We start from the raw sequence: 21016 nt of genomic DNA on the forward strand, positions 1-21016 counted from the left end.
ATCTCAGTATAAGTGTCCGGTAGGCAGCTAAAAACCTGAAGCTTGAGTCTTAAGAGAGAGCTCAACAGTTTATAATGGCTTAGGTGTTATCTGTGCAGAAAAAATAGTTGAGGCAGTGGAAATGAATAAGATCAGAAAAAGAGAAAATAAGAGAATGATTTAGAAGAACCAGTGAGAAGAATTGAAGGGGTGATCAGAAAAGTAAGGAAAATCTAAATAGAATGGTAAAGAAATCAAAGAATAGAGATTGAAATCTATATATAAAGATAGAGGAAATGGTAATGAAGTCTGAAGTACACTAGTGATATTTGTTTCTTCCATCTTGACTTCAGCTATGCCCACAAGCTTTATTTCAGAGATTATTATAAAAATTCCTATTTCCAGATAGTTTTCAGAAAAAAATGTGGGATGTCACTACATTGTAGGTCTTGCAAACGTAGGGATTCTGACTTTTGTAATTTATTTTCATCCCCTACTCAGTTATATGTATAAACATAATACATATTTGTGTTTACTGAACAGATTTATTTTTATAATATCTAGTTATGTGGAAATCAATCTTCGCATAACTTCCAGCATCCAGAATTATACCAAACAAGTAAAAGCCCTTTACTGTTAGAGTTTGAGATGCAATAGGAAAAAAATTGCTTCGAAGACTTGAAAATTTACATTCTATGTATGTGGATCAGTTAGTTTGGCAATCAAAAGGAGAAACTTAGGAAGTGGGAGAAAACTGCAGGGATGGGAGCTAGAAGAAAAAAAAAAAACATAGAAAAGATATCAGGATATTACAAAATTGGGAGCTTTGAGCAGCAAATATGAGAACCACAGCAAAAGGAGACTGGTGCTCCCTCCATAAGACATAGATACCTTTCATAGTTCATCTGAATATCATTGTGACTCAGGCACCCCACCACTATGCCTTCAGAGAAGGTGCTAACAGCCCTTTCTACAATATAATAATTGGCATTTATACCGATGATGCCACATTATCAATTAACTCCAGAAATATGGATTACATTCTAGAAAGGTTTTATAGGTGACAGGATGATTTCTAAGCTTAATTCTATAAAAATTAAATTTCAGTTTTCTGGAAAATTAAGCAGAACATCTCATTCCCTCCAAACACCAGATAAACTGTTTCAGTTTTAGTAATTGCATTGTTGGGTTTTGCTAGAAAAGTGTATACATACATTTCTGCCTGTAAAAGGATTATGATCTGAAATATATCACAGCAAGATAGCCTTAGAGCTAGAGAGGACATACAGGGCACCAGACACCCTAGGGGAAGAAGCACCAGTTTTTGTTGTCATTTGGGTCTGAGTTCAAATGCCAGCTCTGCTCCTTACATTCTGGGATGCTAATCTTTCTCATCTCTGAACCTCATTGCCTCATTTATAAAATAAGGATGCTTTGCAGTATAGATTAGTGTCCATATTAGTGAAGCATCTGGTGTGTATTTAGCACTTCCTAATGACAACTTCACAAAGAAATGGTCTTAATGCAAAGGGGGAAAAAGTGTATATGTTTATGCATGCATGTGTGTACACACATTTTTATTTTGAGAACTGTGTGAAGTAAATTCCTAAAATTGTGTCAAGGGAAAAAAGGTAGCCATCACTTTTACCAAATAATCATCTCAATTTGGTATATTTCTCTTCTTTTTCTAGCTTCATTTTAGGATCTTAGATTATACACTCACTGGTTGTTATGCGGATCAGCATTCAGTTCAAGTTTTTGCATCAGGAAAACCAAAAATAAGTACACGTAAGTTGTAGAGATTCAGATTAACTTGAGGGAATAAAATGGTGCTATGCAATTACTACCTAAGATAAAATCTAACAGAAATAGATTAGAGAATAATGCCAATTTGTAAAAATTTTGACCTGATCCTATCCTGTGTAATAGTGTGTGTACTTTTTTGTTTTGTTTTTTTAATTGTTTTTAATGTTTATTTATTTTTGAGAGAGAGAGAGAGAGAGAGAGAGACAGAACATGAACAGGGGAGGAGCAGATAGAGAGGGAGACACAGAGTCCAAAGCAGGCTCCAGGCTCTGAGCTGTCAGCACAGAGCCCGATGCGGGGCTAGAACTCACAAACCAGGAGATCAGGACCTGAGCCGAAGGCGGACATTTAACTGACTGAGCCACCCAGGCGCCCCAGCAGTGTGTGTACTTTACATTGCACTCTGCCTTCTCTTGTTTATACAGTGGTCTGGATGAGCAAGGACTGGCATAGAGGCAAGCTTTAGTATAAAGTTGGATTTGTTTTGCTATGATTATTCTCTTTGATTCAGAAGTTGTTCCCAGGGGCTTTGGTGTTGGACAGACAAAGGTTTGAGTCTGGTTCAGACAATTTATTACCAGTGTAACTTTGGGCAAGTTAGTAAACTTCTCAAAGCTTTAGTTTCCTCATCCATAAAATGGAAATAATAGTACTGTTTACCTCAGGATTGTTATGAGATTTTGTTAAAATTATATTGACCGAGTACTTAGCATGATGCTTATAGCCTGTAGTATGGATTCAATAAGTGTTAGATATGATTATTACTTAAATTTTTAAATATTTTTAGCAAATGCTGTAGTCAATGAGCAGTATTTAGCATCCTCTGCATTTTACAAATGGGAGTGCAATAGAAAGTTTCCAGCCTTCAGTGAGTTTGTTGGTTGTAAATAAATATATATACTGTATTTGAAAATACAGGGAGACAAAAAGATGATTCATTTATAAATGAATCAGAATTATTTGATTCATATCAAATATTTATAATAGCATAGAACAGAAAAGTAGCTAGAATGAGGTTAAGTTAGTTAAATGTAAGCAGACCTCTTTACCTCATGTATTAAGAAGAATAAAGGTATTAAAATGAGATATATAGTTCTTAAACTAAGGATTATAGTCCCCAAAATAGGTAGGATAAGACAGGACTTTGTACTTGAAAGTTTCAAAAGAATTACAGAACTTAGAACTATAGAAGTCTAAGCAATTGTGAATGGCAATAATAAATTCTATGTAATGTAACCAGAATAAGTCATATTCTTTATCTCCCTAGGATTTCTCTGTTCTCATTCATCATTCTTTTGGTTGTATTTTAAAGAAATGCATAAACATGAAAGAGTCTTCATAATGCATTTTTTTTAATGAGGGCAAAATATGAGATATATCAGGTTAGACAAACCAGTGGTTTTGTCTAAATACAAATATTTTGGATTCTATCTATGGGATACTGAATGCAAACATAAAATTTTAGACTGTCTGTGGGACAATATTTTAGGTTGTCTATGTTGTCTCTTTAATAATGTCTAAAATACTTTAAGTATCTTATTAATGTTAACATTATTGTAGTAATTCTCAGGGAACATAATATAGGATGGGACATTTCAGTAATATACCTGCTTCTTAATGTAATTAATTTATATTTTAATATAAATTAATGTTACTATGTTGAATAAAAGATCATTTTAAATGCATAATTATGACCAGTCTTTTATTTCCTTCCTCTGTTAGTTTCAGAACATGTCTACCACTTTGTGCATCTTCACAGTAAAATCTATTTTTGTAATATATAACTTAGTTCTGAAACTATTAACGACGATAATAATGTTTATTTAAATAATAATAGCTAACAGTTATTGCTCACCTTGTGCCAGGCACAGTTCTAAGTATTCTATGTGTGTTAACTCATTAATCCTCACGGCATCCTATGTAAGAATTATCTCCATTTTACAGATGAGGATGCTAATGGAACGTGGGGGTTAGGGTCACATAGGTAGTAGATGGCAGGACTGGGACTCAAACCAAGCAGGCTGGCTTTGGAGCCAGCCCGCTTAACCAATATGCTGTGTTGCCTTTCGATGTTACTAGGTTCTCAGACTGAAAAAGATAAATCAATAACAAGGTAATACATCCTACCTTTATCTTCTTCATTATGAAGAAGGAAGGTAGAAAAGGCAGAATTAGATATTTAGTGATATGTGTCATAACTAGAATTTACATGGATCTAGCTCCAAGTGAGCATTATTATGTCAAACTTACATATCAGAAAACTAGAGTTCAGAGAGGTTGTCATTTGTTCAAAGCTATAAAGGTATTAAAACAAAAAGCTTAAATTTGATCAGAACTTTAAGAAACCATCGAAGCAACTTTTTAAGACTATTACTAGAAAGTTGGATATTTATTTCTATCTCTGAAACTTTGAATGGGAAAAGAATAGTAAGATCAGAGTTAGGACCATGGTAAAGAGGTTACTGAAGGGAAACCAATAAAAATTTTTTAGTTTTTTTGTAGTTGACATAATGGTCCATAAGAAACAATTTAGGGAAACCATGAGAAAATTGATAGAAGTAATATGAGTAAGGGATATTGGCATAAATTTGGCATAAGCTCAAAGATGGATTTATATATTTAATAAGCCCATATTTTTAAAGTTATAAAAATTATAATGCCTTGATAAAGTGAAATTAAAATGAATATTTCAGAGTGTTGCCTTTCTTGAAATAATTGTGTCCCACAATTCTAAAATATCATGACTTTGCTGTCTCATTGAATTTTTGTTAAGATAATACAGTCTTACCATTTATTTCCTTTTTCTATAGACCGGAAACTAATTTCTTCTGACTATTACATCTGGAATTCTAAGGCTCCTGCTCCAGTAACATATGGATCATTATTACTGTAATTATCTCATATTTAAATAGGATTTATATAATGGTAACATAGTTCAAATCATTTGTCTTTTATTTTTAATGTGTATGCATATAAACTTTGAATGAAAAAAAATCATTGAGTGATTTAATTATAAAAATGTTATTGTTTAATGTTTTTAGATTGACAGTGTTTGAAAGAACATTTTAAAGGCTAATGTCTCCTATTTTGTTACCCTTTGATTTTATTCAAATAAGATTCAGAGCATAAAACAGTCATGATTCACTTTAGGCTTATTTTAGACTAGTCCTGGTCACTCTACCATACATGCTCTTTCCTGTCCCTGTGGCAGACATGGCCAATCAGTCACAGGCTTCTTTCTCCACTGAGCCTTCCTGGATGCGGGCTCAGTCTCCTCATTGCAAAGGTGCAGGCAGCCATTCCCAATGGATTATAGATGATGTGCAAGATAAAAAACTCTTTAACCTTTCAAACCTGAGTAGTAAGCTCCTAATACAATGTGTTGTTACAGAATACCAGATACCACATCAGAAACCACTGTCAGTCTCTTGGAAAAAAAACAAAAACAAAAAAACAGTCAATGAAAACAAAGTAATGTTGTTTAATTAGTAACCTGTTCTTAATCAGAACTATCTTATTGACTAATAAAGAATCTGCATAATTCTATATAAGGTGTTTGTTTATCTGTTCTAGAGTTACTTTACTTTTCAGGTGAACTTATTAATCTTCCACAACAACATTTTGCTCAGGATGTCAGTAAGCATACTAAGAGGAGTGGGATACCTTCAAAAAATGAGCATAGTGTTTTGTGATCACTTAATGCATGCAAATTTGTAACAATAAGTTTAGGAATAATACTGTTTTTCATGTTTATTATATGAAAGTTCTTAATGAATTCAGGTAAAAATTCAAAAGCTGTTCTGTGAGTAGAGAGTATTAATCTTATTTCAATCTCATGTGGCATATTTTGTCACTCCTGCTTTCTTATTAGCATTCTCTTGATTTCTTTAGGAAATTTTCTTTAGGAAACCTGTACTCTTTATTCTCTACCTGTCTTTACAATTATATGTCTCATTCTATTTTCAAAGCAGTTCATTGTCAAGTTGGACTTTAAGTGACCATTCAAGAAAACATGAAATCTCAAGATCCTTAAAACTTAATCCATGTCAAGTTTCTTTTTACAGAATAGCATTAGAAGCATTATAAAAAATATGCATTACAGATTAATATTCAATTAAATTATCTCTTGGTTTCTATTTCTTAATGAGTCTCCTAAGGAAGAGCTTAAAGAAAGCTTCTAACTCCTTGAAAGAGCTATGATAGTTTGAAGGGATATTGCAAATAAATTTAGGATTTAAAATATGATTTTTTAATTAGGGTCAATCTCACTCATTATAAATTCTCATTTTCTCAAGGCATTATCATGGCAGGATGTTCCATGTTCAAAATTATCCCAAGTAACAAAGAAAATAGAATAACTGCCTGACCAGGACTTTAACTTATTATTCTAGCTTAATCATAGGTAATCAGTAGTAAAAACTTTTCTTTTGAAAGAAGGAAAAAGCCATTTCCCTTAAGTTATTTGATCTCTCTTAAACTCAAGGGAAGCTTAACATTTAACTTATGTTAATATTAATGGAGCCATTTGGACATCTTGATTATTGTATAAATGTTGGGTAGAGTACACTAAGATAGGCAAGAGGCATTTATCTAGTAAGTACACAGATATTCAGTATAATAATCCCCTAGGGAAAACTTTCCTTACAAGCTATGAGAAAAACCAGTGAATCTTTGGTTTGACATTTCTAGAAGCCTGAGGAAAATGTAGGGAGTCCTGGAAAAGTATAGGGCGAAGGGGAACCTGATGCCATCTGTTGCCATTCCATTCTAACATAATGCTACAGAACTAAAACCAACTCATGTTTTCATCCTGTTGAGATCAGCTGGGCACACTGTGATGCTTTTGATTTTGTCTAGAAACCTGTCACTTCAGGATAATTTCTGAAGACAAAGTCTGTTTCCCGTTTGGTAGGTGACCTGTTTAATGTTTTCCCTGTGTCTGGGAACTCCTTAGTGTAATTAGCGACCTTTGAACTCCACAACTAATCCTGAGCTATTTTGTATTCCTTACTCATCTTTAAGGCTGGACCTTTCTTTTCTTCAGAGTCCGCTGCCACAATTAAAGAAGAAACAGCTGCATTTCAAAGGGATTCCGATTCCAGAAGCTTAATCGTGATTGACATGTTCTTATTCTAAGCTATAAGACACTCTAAGAGTCCTTTCTTGGGTTAAAACTTCAATCATTTTCTAAAAAATTATCTCACTATGGATTTTATTCATTTTCTTTGATAACTATTCTTTGCATTTTTTAACTTGAAAGATGCTTTGCGTTTGTGGTGAATATGAGCATCTACTTCCAGTTAAAGATTTGGATGGTGTCAGACATACTCTAGACGCAAAATTGCTAAATTCCCTTTTAGTGCCAAAATATGATTATGAAATCTGATGTCTGTCGTAAGGGTAATTATTCTTCAGTAGACCCCAAAGGTACAAAAAGTGTTAAATTTCTGAAAACGGACTCAAAAAAATAGTTCATGATTTTCATAAAACCCTTCTTCATTTTTTTACTAAACAATATTTTTAAAACTTTGTAAAGCCAGCAGTACTCTTAGAGTATAAGTTAATACCTTTACACTGGTGGGCACTTTTTACTTTTCTTTTTTAGATAATCAGTGTGAACGTCAGGTTTGAAGTAAATGGCCTTCTCAGGAATTCTTCAGAGAATTATTTATATAAAAAGGCTTTTTTGATTAAAGAATAGTCTGTCTCATAAACTAATTTTTTCACACCAACTCAGTGTTTTTCAGTTAAAATTATTGTCGTTTTTATACATTGTGTGATTTAAGATCTTTCAAAGCACAATTTTATATACAGTAACAACTAATATTTTCTTTCATGTTGTATTATAGTATTGCAGGCTGCTTTATAGATATTCATATACCCCTGTACCACCCCTGAGAGGTAGGTAGGTCGAGTTATCATCCAGAGCCTCTGTGGGGACTGCTGCCATAGCAGAACGGTCGTTTCTAAGACAAAGGTCAGAAAAGGGATGTTAATAAACAGTCCTCAGGTTTAAGGGACTTTTTTAGGATTACATCTTAAATTCCAACAAATCAGATTTAGGAGTTACTGAAAGTGAAATTGATCCATCCCTCATCCAAACTTTGCAATACTTTCCTGTTCTGACATCATTTAGATAGTTAGCTGTATTATCAGATTAGAAACCATTGTACCCAGCTGCTGAAAGGAAAAGGAGGCAAAAAGCTAAACATGGGATGAATTCTGAACCTTTTAACCTGGCTGAAGTACGTTGGTCCCTGTTATGCAAATACCTTCAATCCTCTGCTAAGTTCAGTGGAAATAATTTTCTTGAATGACAGGTTTATTCAGCAAGGATTCAGTTGGTGATTAATCCCCCTTTGATCTAGGGTATTTCACTTAACTACCAGTTACCTCGTTCTGACAAAGTGCAACTGAGATTAGGGAGATCACTAGAACACTACCAGGGTGTGCGTTTATTCTCTCTAACCTTTTAAAGCAAGGGCCAAGAATGCAATTTATTTTCAGTATTTGAAGATGTAAAGTCCTGTCTGCTAAGTTAGAAAGTCAATTGAATACCAAATGAAGTTTATTTCTGACGTAATAGAACAAACATTTCTTTTTGCTTTGACTAACAATGATTTTAGGCAACATAGGCTTTGAAGAAAGAAGAAACAAAGACTATATTCTAAGTATATCTTCTAGTTTTAGTTCATGTACTAGAGTGTATACTTATTGGCCCTGCGATAAACCCAAAATCAAAGCAATGGCTACAACTTAGGCTGAGAAAATGCTTCTATTTTTATTAAACTGCATGGTTTCTCCTTGCCCTCCCCCCCATTAAAAAAAATGTCATGCTATGTGGTAAAGAAATCCAATGGGGGAAACATGTAATACACAATTATTCATCTTAAGACTTAGGGTTTCAAAGCTTTATTTGTTAACTTTGTTCTTTCTTGAGGAAAAAAGGCTTGTTACATTGCCATCATAAGATAATCATGTTCTTTTTCAGAATGATGTTTTTTTCTATGAAGAAAGGCAAATGATGCCATTATAAAAACAATTCAGATTATTTTAAATTATTAAAATAACTGCCTTCCACTGTATTGCTCACTATTTTTTCTGCCTTTTTCTCATTTAATTGAGTACCTCTTCTTCCATAACTTTAAGCTTTAAAATATTTTATGTAATTTTGCACAATATTTTAAGAATAAAATATTAAGATGTGTTTTATGCTAGGTTTCTCAAGAAGTTCACTTAAAACTATTATCAACCTCAATGTCAGTATTTATCATCCGAGATACCAAATTTGGAGATTTATTTTCAAGTATATTTCAAGTAGGTTTCAAGACTGACTCTTAAAAAAAGAAACAATGGTGTGTAACAAAATTGTTTTTTAGTATTAAATTATTATTAATTTTATTATTACTGACAAGGCATTTTTTAAATGCTTAATAATTGTTCATTATTCTAGTAGCAGTTTGCAATGTAAGTTGCATATATACATAACTTTCTTACACATTTTTTGGCTCAAACATTTTGTGATCCAGTTTCTAAATTGAAACAATGTCTTATGCATATCTAATTCACGTTGGTGCCGAATCAGTCTCTCTAGTTTCAATTTAGTAACCAATCTGTTTTGAAATATCTTTTGATACCAAGTTACTTAACCAGAGGAAAATTGAAAAGCAGAAAAAGACAAGATGGAAGGGCAGGATCCCCTGGCTATGTTGCTAAGAAACTAGTATTTTTAATAATTACTACTCTATGCAGTCAATATTTAGTTAATAAAATGTAATGTATTTTGAAATATGCTGTCAGAGAAAGACTATATCAAACATGCGTATACATATGTATGTGTGTATTTGTATAATGTATATGTTAGTATGTGTGACTTGGTGGCTTTCCCTATGAAATATTTGTGTATCATGTCAAAGGAAGAATATTGAAGTCAAGTATCTTCTCTCTAAACATATTTATTAATAGTGATGGAGAGGTTCGTTAAAATGAAAATTGCCAAAGAACTCATGCAATTACTCTAGAAGATGGTTACAGCTCTTAGGAACTGAAGCCTTTTCAACTAGTTTCTAATTTTTTTCATCAGCTATTTTATGGAGATGATCATATTGTCTATGTGTAGCCTGGAGAAGTGAATGCCTTTTCTGTATGATCAGTTTACTCTGAGGTCCAGATTGACTTCTCTAGGCCCTGACTAATCTGTGTAATTGTTGGCAGTGTGGTGCTAATGTAAGATGCACAGTATTTATGGATTGTCCGGTACCCTGGGATGGAAACCACCTGCTAAATTGTTTTTTGCAGTAAGACATGTGGAAATTTATATGTCTTAATAATCCACTAAACGTTTGAGGTCAAATTGTATGTTTCCTTTATGTGTCTTCTTTTTAAATGACAGTTTCTGTAAAAACAATATTGCTTAGTTAACATACTAATAATAGAAATGAAAAATAAAAAAATTATTATCCCTCTTAAAATTTTTACTTTTTCTTTCAAAGGACTTGAGTGCCCTCTGCAGGCTATAAAGAGATAATTAATGACTATATTTAAACCCTGTGATTTTTTTCCCTTTTAGAAGCATAGCCTGGATTAAGTGCGATCCATTTTATTTATATTGTTAACTCTTTCATTTGCCATTGATTGAAGAAAGAGTTTCTTTTCTTTGCCAGTAGTGTGAAAAATACTACCATTGAATTTTCCAAATCACTTAGCTGGGACTCTTTAAATGTTGGAACTATACACATTGGAACTAACCATACACATTCCCTCAAAGAAAGGAGATCAGGAAAACATTTAGCGATTTTCAAATTTGTTGGAGATTTGGAGAATAACTTGATTATTTCCCATTACATTTTAGAATATTATACATTTGATGTAAAGCCTTTTTCAGTATGTACCATGTAAAAATTTTAAATTACATACGAGTTCTATGTATTGATCTTATTGATGGGTGATGATTGTGTTCAAGTTAAAAACCAAGGCTTCTTAGAATTTCTTTAAAGAAAGGATTGAACAGATAATGCTTCGTGGCAGTATTGTATAAGTCTGCTAAATAGAAGGATCATTTCTATTGGAAGAGCAAACTGCGGAGGTTTCATTGAGTCCCTCATTTCAGTGTACCCATACTTTCTCAACAGGTGTAACAGTTCTGTTCTTAAAGATCTAGGAGTTCATTTTGTATATAAACTATAGAACTGAAGTGCCAGTGGCTTTCTGATTCACTTAATGCTACCAGGGAAACTAAATATGATGAGAACAGGAATGACTGGATCAAATTAATAGAAATAGATCTTTTTGCAAGCAACATAATGCTCCTGATCATCAACCTTGAAAAGTAAATTAGAACAAGCAAATTACTGTTGAAAAATTCTTTCAGCACTCTGCTGTTGCTACTCAGCTAGTCATGGCTTAGCCAGAGGCAAGGGAAAAATGCACTCAGTTTTGTATTAACAAAGGAAACATTATTAAAGGGAATGTTTACATTGTGTTTATTGAAGTGTTCAAAGAATATTTGTTGCATCTTCAACCTGCTATTATTCTCTAGCCTAGTGCGTGAGTCATAATAAAAATGAGCTGTGTGTACATTTTGGAAAAATAACTGACATTTAACTTAATTTGTTTCTGATCTATCTTCAAAATATTTAAGTATCAGACTTTAATACTTTCTTTTTTGAAGATTTTCATCTAAGAAATGTATCCCATAAGAAAAGACTCATTTGCTTGAATATACCTTCCAATTACTTCTAAATGCTTGGTAAAATTTTCTTCCCCAAAACAACAATGCATAAGAAATAATGAGCTAAAAATAAACCAAAAAAAGAAAAAAAGAAAACAGCTGTGAAATTATTGAAGTGAATGTGTAACAATATGTAATATGTGCATTGGAGAAAGAGCATGATAATTGTGAGAGCTTTTGTGAGTTGCAGTTATCTTGAACTACTTCATAAAAACTAAGTTGACAATAGACAAGACAGCAAATGATAACATGTCAGTCTAACATTTAAACATTTAAGAAGTAATGGGGCACCTGGTTTGGCTCAGGTCATGATCTCATGGTTCCTGGGTTCAAGCCTTGTGTCAGGCTTTGTGCTGACAGCTCAGAGCCTGGAGCCTGCTTCAGATTCTGTGTCTCTGTCTCTCTCTCAAAAATAAATAAACAATAAAATTTTAAGGAGTATTGTATGTACTGGTAAGATGGGAAATTAATAATTAAAAGTTCAGAAATAATTTTAGCCTTTCACCTATCTAAAATGAACAATTGAAATCACTTCTATTTTAGAAGTAGGAAAAGTATAGTATTTAACAGGGATTAAAATACCATATTTTACTTGGTCTCTTAATAAGTGTTGAGTGTAATTCAGTATTCCGCAGTCTCTTATGGATTGACTAATTTTTGAAGACATTTTTCTTAGATTCACCAATAGGACAGGTTGTCAATCTTCTACATTTCAGCCTAAAAAGTATATCTATCACAATTAGCAAAGATCATTAGCACATGCTGTAGGCTATTGAGAACCTCTTAGCCAGATATTTTATTACTTACATTTCTACAACATATACTTTAAAATCCAGAAAGAATTGATAAATATTACTTAAAAGTTATGAATTGCTATATTTAAGTTTATATTTTAAATGAATTTTATTTAACATTCCTAAAAAACTTATCTTTGTCCATATTTAAAAAAAAATTTTTTTTTTAATCTGAAAAAAAGCAAATGCCTCTAACGCTGATTTTACTAAGGAAGTAACCAAGGAAAAGTGATTAGTAATGTGTATAGCTTAGTTAATACTGGCAAGAGGACTTTTTTTTTTTAAAGTTTATTTATTTTGAGAGAGAGAGGGAGAGAATCCCAAGCAGGTTTCACAGAGCCTGATGCAGGACTTGAACTCACAAACTGAGATCACGACCTGAGGTGAAGTTGGACACTTAACCAACTGAGCCACCCAGGCACCCTGCAAGAGGACTTTTTAACTGATGTGGCTATCAGTGGCTTCATATCCATAATATGTATTTCCTTCATAAAAGCACAAGTCATTTGATTTAACATTAAAGGCCTAAACACAATTGAACATAAGGTATGACTTGGAACTAAAAACTGCTGAGTAATCTGGTTGAAACGGAGACCTTAATTTGGTCAATAAAAATTCAGTGTTAAACTTTTATTGTACTCTTATTAGATGCCACTCGAGAACTAGACACAAAGACAGATAATATTTGATTTTGAATGATACCTTATAACCCCCACAATGTATTAGCATTGTAATATGGAAGACTTTCTATACGTTTATTAATACAGAAATTGTTCAAAGAAGTGATAGTAGATGTTCACCAGGCAAACAAAGAAGGGCATCAGAAGGGCAGCATCGTATCTGTGCAGGTCTATCTGACAAACAGAATTCCAGAAACCTGAACATCTAATGTGGTAAGTGTATACACGTAAAGGAATATTTTTTGCTTCCAAATGTCTGAAATTTGGAGGGAGAGATAAATACAAATTTCTAAGCAAAACAGTTGTTGCAATATTTAACTTCCACCCTAACATACGTAATATATGAAAGCACTTCTACGTACTAAGTATACATTACCCTATTTTGTTTCCCCTTCTCCCCTTCCTTGATAATTTTGAATCCATAGTTTGAGATTTGCCTCTGTAATATCAAGGAAATAGGGTGATGTATAAATAGGATTATAAAGAAAATTATAAGTGAAGAATTTATATAACTTGATATGGTAATATATGTTATAGTCAATTAATAAGCTAAAAATTTCTCTAGTTCACCTGTAGTAGAACTGGTACCTTTGGAACACATTCTTAGCCTTGTTTCATTTGAATAAATATACATGCACACATATATATGTGTATAAGTAAAATAAGAAAAATACAAGTTCTCAAGCACTGGTCTCATGTATTAGTTTGCAAGCCTTTCCCCTGCTTCCCACACCAATATTTTGAACTTCTTGAGGACAGTGACATCTTCCCATCTTTGTATTCCCCATGCCACAAAAGAAGCTTAGTCTTCAATGAAGTAGCAAAATGTCAAATATATAATAAAGCAGATTGTCTTTCCACTTACATCAATGATGTTTCAGTGATTATGGTTTTGCATGTGTATATAAAAAGTTCATTGTGCAAACAGTGGTTCGGTCCATATTCAGCATAGGTGATTTCTGCCCCATGACTGCCATCTGTAGCACTACTGCAAGAAATGCCACCATTTATGACACTTCTTCAGACACACTGTGCAGAGCTTTGGCTCAGCCTGTTGGGCCAGCAACAGCTGAGGCCTGCAGTTGTTGCCCATCATAGGACACATTCTTTGCAGTTCTGCTTCAGTGAACCTTAAAGCACTGGGCATTTCCATCTTAGAAATCCCTTCTGGAACTCATTCTACAATGGCTTTGTGAGTTCCCCACTATTCAGAGTTGATCCTGATTGTATTCAATAGAGTATGACCTGATCTGCTATGACTCCTCTCATCCCATAAAGCCACAGCTTTCAGTGATTCCCTATACTGATGAAATAGAGTTGCTAGTATCCAAGAATCCCAAGTGATTATCTTGAGCATATCCATTAACATATATGGAACATATCCATATAATTAAGTGCTGTAGAGGAAATACGTGATCTTTGAAGTCATACACAGCTGATCCCAAAAACCATCTCTGCTATTTACAAGCTGGGTGGTCCTGGATAAATTACTTAACTTCTGTGATCTTCACTTTCCTCCTAGCCTCATAGGGTTATTTTGAGTATTAAAGGATACCAAGTCTTCTGCATGGGTATTCAATCAATGCTTTTTCCCTTCTGTAGCAAATGTTCAGAATGGCCTTTTCATGCCACTGTTTCTGCCCATAGTTTGACAGTTAAGCCTTCAGATTCTCCAAATTGTATGAGTTGTCCATTTGGGACAGCATTTGGCCTTGCTGTTTTTTTTGTTTTGTTTTGTTTTGTTTTTTAAGTAACCTGTATGTCCAACATGGGGCCTGAGTTCACAACCTCGAGATGAAGAGTTGCTTGCTCGATCGACTATGCCAGCCAGGTGCCCCTATTTGGCCTTGGTTTTAAATGTTCAGCTTTATGTTATATTGCAGAAATGCCTATTCCGTTGCTTGACTCGGTGCTTGGAATTAATAAAATGGCTGTAGAATTGAGTGGGTGTAAGTATTATAAAGCTCACTGAAGTTTAACAATTTGTCATTCTTCCTGGAAGGACATTCACTCAAAATTTACATATTATAAAGTTTGAAAAAATAGCAATCTGCCAAAAGTGAGACTGAATGAAAATAAAATCTATCCACAGGAACACTGAACAAATGCAGCAATAGCACAAACTATTGATAGAGCTTAATTCTGGAAGTCTTTTCTGTATCTCATCCAAGATATAGTCTGTGCCATTCATAACTAATAGGTACATGTGAAAGTCATTTCTTCATAAGGTGAACCACTGATTAAGCCTGAGTCTAATGTCTGGTAAGGAAACGAATACATTCAGAATATTCTGAAACACATATTTAATGTAACCTACTGTACTAGGCTATAGGAAAAAATGTAAAGATTAAGTGCTTGCTTTCCCAGAATTTATAATCTAAGATATAGAAAGGCTCTAAGTTGTTATCTTTTGGATTTTCTTGAAACTTTTTCCTATAAATAATAGAAAAAAATTGATTTAGTTGACAACATAATTTTTTCTTTTTAATGTCAAATTGCTTGATTTATTGAGTTAAAGCACCATTTGGGTTGTCAAATTTAGCTGGAGATCTGAAGTTACAGAACCAGGCAGTTAAATCTTAGTAATGCTAAAAAGGGTTGAAAATAGTTTGTTGTTTCCCAACAGACTAGGAACATTTTGTTTTGTTTTGTTTTGTTTTACTGGACCTTTTGCCCAAATTAGCTCTGTTGAATACAATACAAGAAGCTGCGGCTGCAGAGTGCTAATAGCAATGGGTATATTCCTTCATCCTCCCAAGGTCTGAGTCTCTCTGCCTGCTGTCTGAAAGTGGAAAAGTGAGGAACAAGATAACATCGAGGCCTATGCGACCCTCAGGAAACTCCCGCTGAAGACCACGCCCCTACACCCATGGAGGGGAGGGGCTTCCTAAATTCCCAGTCCTGCGCTGGAGGGTTCCCTATGGTTGCCCGGTTGGTGGCGCCTGAGAGCTTCCCAGAGGCTGCTCGAACCCACAGTTCTCATAGGTATTTCTCTTTTTGTTTCTATTTCTAGCAAATACACGGGTTTTACATTTTTAATAGTGATATAAAGTCTCCTCCTTAAATTTAAATGAAAAGTGAATATATAACAGTATTAAGTGTACTGGAATTAAAATTAAATTTAAAAAATAAAAATGAATACACATAAAGAAAAATATTGAGTAAATAATAGTTCAGGTGGTAAGTGGTGAACAGAAAGGTGGAGACACAGATGAGTGCACAAAAATTATTTAGGAGCTCTTGGAAAACCAAAGTTTGACACTTAGGGAATCTAAAATAGGAATAGCTCTTCATTATGCTACTTGAGAAAGTTTTTCAGTAAAGTCCTCAGAGGGGCTGATAAGCAGTGTAGTCTACGGAGTATATACTCTGCCTTTTGGGTTAGGCAGACACAATTCAAATACCATCTTCATGTAAGTAAACCTTGGGCCTGGGGTCCTCATTTGTAAAATAGGAATCTTACCTCGTAAGATTGGTATGTGAATTAAATGACATAACACATATAAAGAGGATAGTGCATAGGTGATCTCATTCGTTCCTTTCGACTCACCCTCATATAATGTGAGCTGTTTCTATTTTATTAATGACTTGTGAACTGGAAGTAGGTCACAATTATTTCCAGTCCTTTTTTTTTTTTTTTTTTTGGAATGTCCTAGTAAAATAGAGGAAAGCAATATATTGAATTCCCACATTTAGTGCAGCACAGAAAAATTAAAAGTTTGTGTTATTGGCAAAGTCAGATATAGATTTTCATCTAGTGAAGCTAACCAGCCTCACTGCTTCTCCTCACACACACACACAGTAAGTTAACCTACACACGTACTCATTCTTGTAACACACACAATTTTCCTCTCTGCTTTGGTAACTAAAAGTTAAGAGCTGAGGGTGCCTGGGTGGTTCAGTCAGTTAAACTTCTGACCGGCTCAGGTTATAATCTCATGGTTCATGGGTTCCAGCCCCGCATTGGGCTCTGTGCTGACGGCTCAGAGCCTGGAGCCTGCTTCAGATTCTGCGTCTCCCTCTCTCTCTGCCCCTCCCCCTCTCATGCTCTGTCTTTCTCTCTTTCAAAAATAAACAAACATTAAAAATTTATTTAAAAAGACTAAGAATTGACATGTTGACCTTATTTGACCTTTTCCAGAGCTTTTAAAATATATTTTTGGTTATTATTTTTGTATTGTATTCCTTTTACTATTTTGTTTTTTATTTCAATGCATCTATTTTTATTCTACTATACTACCTTATCCTATTATATTGATCTTTATTAATGAATCTTTATTGCTATTATATCCTTTATTTTAGTTTCCTCAAGTCATTTTTGGAATAAGGTTAAGAATAATTATATAATTATTTAATTATATATTTATTTATATTTAATAATTATATCCAAAATAGTGTTATTAATCTACAACTGATAAAGTTCTGGGCAAAATTTAAAAGAAAAAGATTAGAGAGAATTTAATATGATCCTGAAACTGATCATGTCAGACAGTCCCCTGGTGACTTCTAACTTTAAGCAGTTCATTCTTGCTAAAACACAGTGAACTTAGTTATGCCACCAATCATGACTTTACATCAAAAGCCATTAGAATCTGTTTGACCATTTTTTAAAAATGAAACTCACTTCACTAACTCTACCAGCTTATGTATTCACATACATATTGTCTTTCAAATTAGTCTCCTCTGGAGATGATTCTAGTGAATCCATCATAGCTAGAAAAATAATGAGGGGACTTCTCTTTGCAAAAGCCTTCAAAGCTAATTTAGACGCTGCAGAAGAAAAAATGAACTTTATGATTGCCTCTTTAAATAACACCCACTTTATCTAGCTTAATCAACCATCTTATATTCATAGGATTCAATTTTTAAGAAGTCAAATATTTGGAAGAGTATGCCACATGATTTGAAGGCCAATCACAAAGAAAAAGGGATTTCCAGAAAGATTTGGTATGAGGACAGAAATCACTGGAATAAGTGTGTAGTTAACCAAAGAGACAGTTTTGGAGCTCTGTTGCAAGTTTAGGTGTGTTTGTTTTTAAATGCATCTCGTTCATAAGCACACCCCATACAGCATAATTCTGCTTGTTTCTTCTAGGAAACCAAAATATTTTCAATATCAGGATTTATTTGAGTTTTGTTTGTATAAAGCATAAAGATAATTTTTTCAATAAAAATAACAATTTGAGGCCCTTTTAGAGCAAAGATCTATTTTGACAGGAAAATTGCAGCCATCAAATCTGTAGTGTGTAGGACTGGAACTGCCTAAAAAGAAGGGAAAATAAACGAGTATTCATGCATGTGTTTTCATATTCTAATTTGGATACTCTCAAGAGAAACTGAAAATTATGTTTTATAGGTCCTCCTTTTCCTTATAACAATCTTGTGATTATTTGTATTTAGTGTTAAATATTACCTGACACTTTTACTTCTATTATTTTTAGCTGTTCACACACAAATGCAGCGAGGCTGACATAATTACCCCTTTTTAATTCACAAGAGACATGTATTTACCTATTTGCCATGGCTTTTCATGCTAGCATGCTGTTTCTGTGACAAGACTACTTTGAACACACAGTAGGTAAAGTAATGTCGTCTGTTGCACAGCAACCTCAATAGCTGAATGTTAATTTAACCAGTAAAGACAAAGTAATTCCAATAATAAGAATTCCTTTCTTCCGACGAAGTTAAAAATGGACTCAAATTGTTCTTATACAGCTCATTGGCTTAGTAATCCCTAGCAAATCAACCAAAATGCAAAGCCCACTTGCAAAGCTGCAACTGGTTACTGGAGATCCTAATTGAAGATCTCAGTATAGACTCAGTGTAGATATTAGTGGCATACTAGGTTATTTGACACCTGGAGTGGATTATTTTTAATACCTATCACCTCCATGTGGTTTTCAGTGATAATCATGAAAGGAATAAGAATGATGGCCAGAAAAGGAGTGCAGATAAATGAAAATTGTCTTTTATTGAACATTCATGTATAGATATTTTGGGGGCTTTTTACTGGCATAATAATCATGCCAGTGGGGGAAAAAATAAAATGGAATACTTAGTGCAGAATAAGTAAAGAAAAAATACTAATACTTTTAAATTACACTAATGTACTTGTTTAATGTGTATGTATTTATTTGAGAGGGGGTGGGGAGATGAGCAGGGGAGGGGAAGAGAGAGAGGGAGAGAGCAAGAATCCCAAGCAGGCTCTGTGCTGATGATGTGCAGATGTGGGGCTCTAACTCATGAACCATGAGATCATGACCTGAGCCGAAATCAAGTCAGACACTTAACTAACTGAGCCACCCAGGTGCCCCTAAATTGCATTAATGTGTTTTAAAAGGTGAATTTATACCTTCACATTGGCTTGTCACAGTAATGCATTACAGTAACTGATGTGAATTTTAATAAAATCAAAATGTCTACAAAAGGTACAGTTTAGACAACTAAATCATACCACCATGATGTAGCCTTCCATTTTCTTGAGTTACTGTTTAGTTGAAAACAAATGATTAACAATAAAAAGAAGTATTATTCAAATTTAGTAAAAGATTTGATGTTTGAAATAAGATTTATACTTCTCAAACAAAAAGTTCACACTTCAGGTTTAGCATGCTGTCTTGTTATTGTAATAAAACTTCCCAGAATGACTGGATTGAGATGACTCAAGTTCTGTTTATCTTTAAAATCACTGTGCTAAATTATTAATTTCAATAGGATTATGTAGGACCATAAAGTTTGTAGATAGAAATTACCTGCAAAGCAGGCTTTAACAATCCATAACTGGGGTGTCTGGGTGACTCTGTAGGTTAAGTGTCTGACTTCAGCTCAGGTCATGATCTCGCAGTTCGTGGGTTGGACCCCCACGTCAGGCTCTGTGCTGACAGCTCAGAGCCTGGAGCCTGTCTCAGATTCTGTGTCTCCCTCTCTCTCTCTGCCCCTCCCCTGCTTGCACTCTGTCTCTCTCTCTCTCAAAAATAAACAAACATTAAAAAAAATTAAAAACAAAACCCAAAAACATCCCCAACTGCTATTACTATGTAAAGGAATGGATGCAACCAAGTCCGTGTGTGTAGGCTGATGGTATAACTGGGAATTCTCCACATTAACTTCCATGCAGGATGCATTGTTTATTAAAGGATAAATTATCAAAATGTGCTAATCTGAAATTTACATATATTTTATTTCAACTCTACAATAACTAATTGTTTAGAATTTAAACACACAAGAGGTAGTTTGGAAGAGAACTATTTTGGCACTAACATTGTTTACAATTATTGGCATATGACAATAAAAAGCAAACCCATGGTTGGTCAGTTTTACTATTGTGTTTAAGCTTCTCTACAGACAATGTCAGGAGGGCACCACCTGGCCCTCAACGCATGACTGCATACTTTCATTTCATCTCTACACACAAAACATGCTTTGTTTCGTGACAGGTACACCAGCTGCAGAAAATATCCAGAGATGCTCTGCACCGATCTTTACACGTTCATCAATACTCAGTGAGGAGAACCAAGGGTTAATTAGTAAAATTAACAGTTGTTAAGTAACTGTGTGTCACTGCTTCCCAGAGCCACTATACAACATGATTAGTTCGGCATCATATCCCACCATTGACACTATAAAGCCTTTTTAAAAAAAAACAAAAACAAAAAACATTTAACTGGAGAAGCAACTCAGAACTCCTTAAGTTCTCTGAGCTCTCAGCATGTTTGTTTCATCTTTGAGCACAACCTAGTTTCCACTCTGTTCTTTCCCCAATGCTAGAATCTCAGTACTCCTGTGAAATCCCAGAAATCTAAGATCACTTCAAAGTTTGTGTCCCCACTAAAGTATCAGGAACCTTGTGTGTTCCACCATTCAGAGGATTCACTTTTCAAATAGGATTGCAGAGTGAGTAAAGCTTAGCACAAAGACCAAAGGTGCAACTTCTGACGTGGAGACTGTTCTGTATCCTGCATTATAGGGCCTCCATACCACCTCTCAGATCAGATCACACCACATCAACCACTCTGCTCATCTTACTC

At 34.1% G+C, this 21016-nt stretch overlaps 1 protein-coding gene across 6 annotated transcripts in view; it reads left to right on the forward strand.

Annotated features, from left to right (window-relative positions):
* Window positions 1-16000, forward strand: part of AP5M1 (adaptor related protein complex 5 subunit mu 1) — a 29682-nt gene extending 13682 nt beyond the window's left edge. Inside the window, exons 7-9 of one of the 6 annotated variants that reach the window (XM_040477249.1) lie at window positions 1671-1767; window positions 4596-4674; window positions 15749-16000. In XM_040477249.1, coding sequence (XP_040333183.1) covers window positions 1671-1767; window positions 4596-4674; window positions 15749-15839 — 267 coding nt within the window. In that variant the 3' untranslated portion in view covers window positions 15840-16000. Of the gene's footprint in view, window positions 1-1670; window positions 1768-4595; window positions 11271-15748 lie in introns of those variants that run through there. The other 5 variants (XM_040477250.1, XR_005790910.1, XR_005790911.1 and 2 more) reach the window with 5 other exon arrangements.
* Window positions 16001-21016: the final 5016 nt, after the last annotated feature.

The sequence above is a fragment of the Herpailurus yagouaroundi genome, unplaced genomic scaffold (assembly GCF_014898765.1).
Source record: "Herpailurus yagouaroundi ecotype Mexico unplaced genomic scaffold, PumYag 141, whole genome shotgun sequence".
In the NCBI taxonomy this organism is placed as follows: Eukaryota; Metazoa; Chordata; class Mammalia; order Carnivora; family Felidae; genus Herpailurus; species Herpailurus yagouaroundi.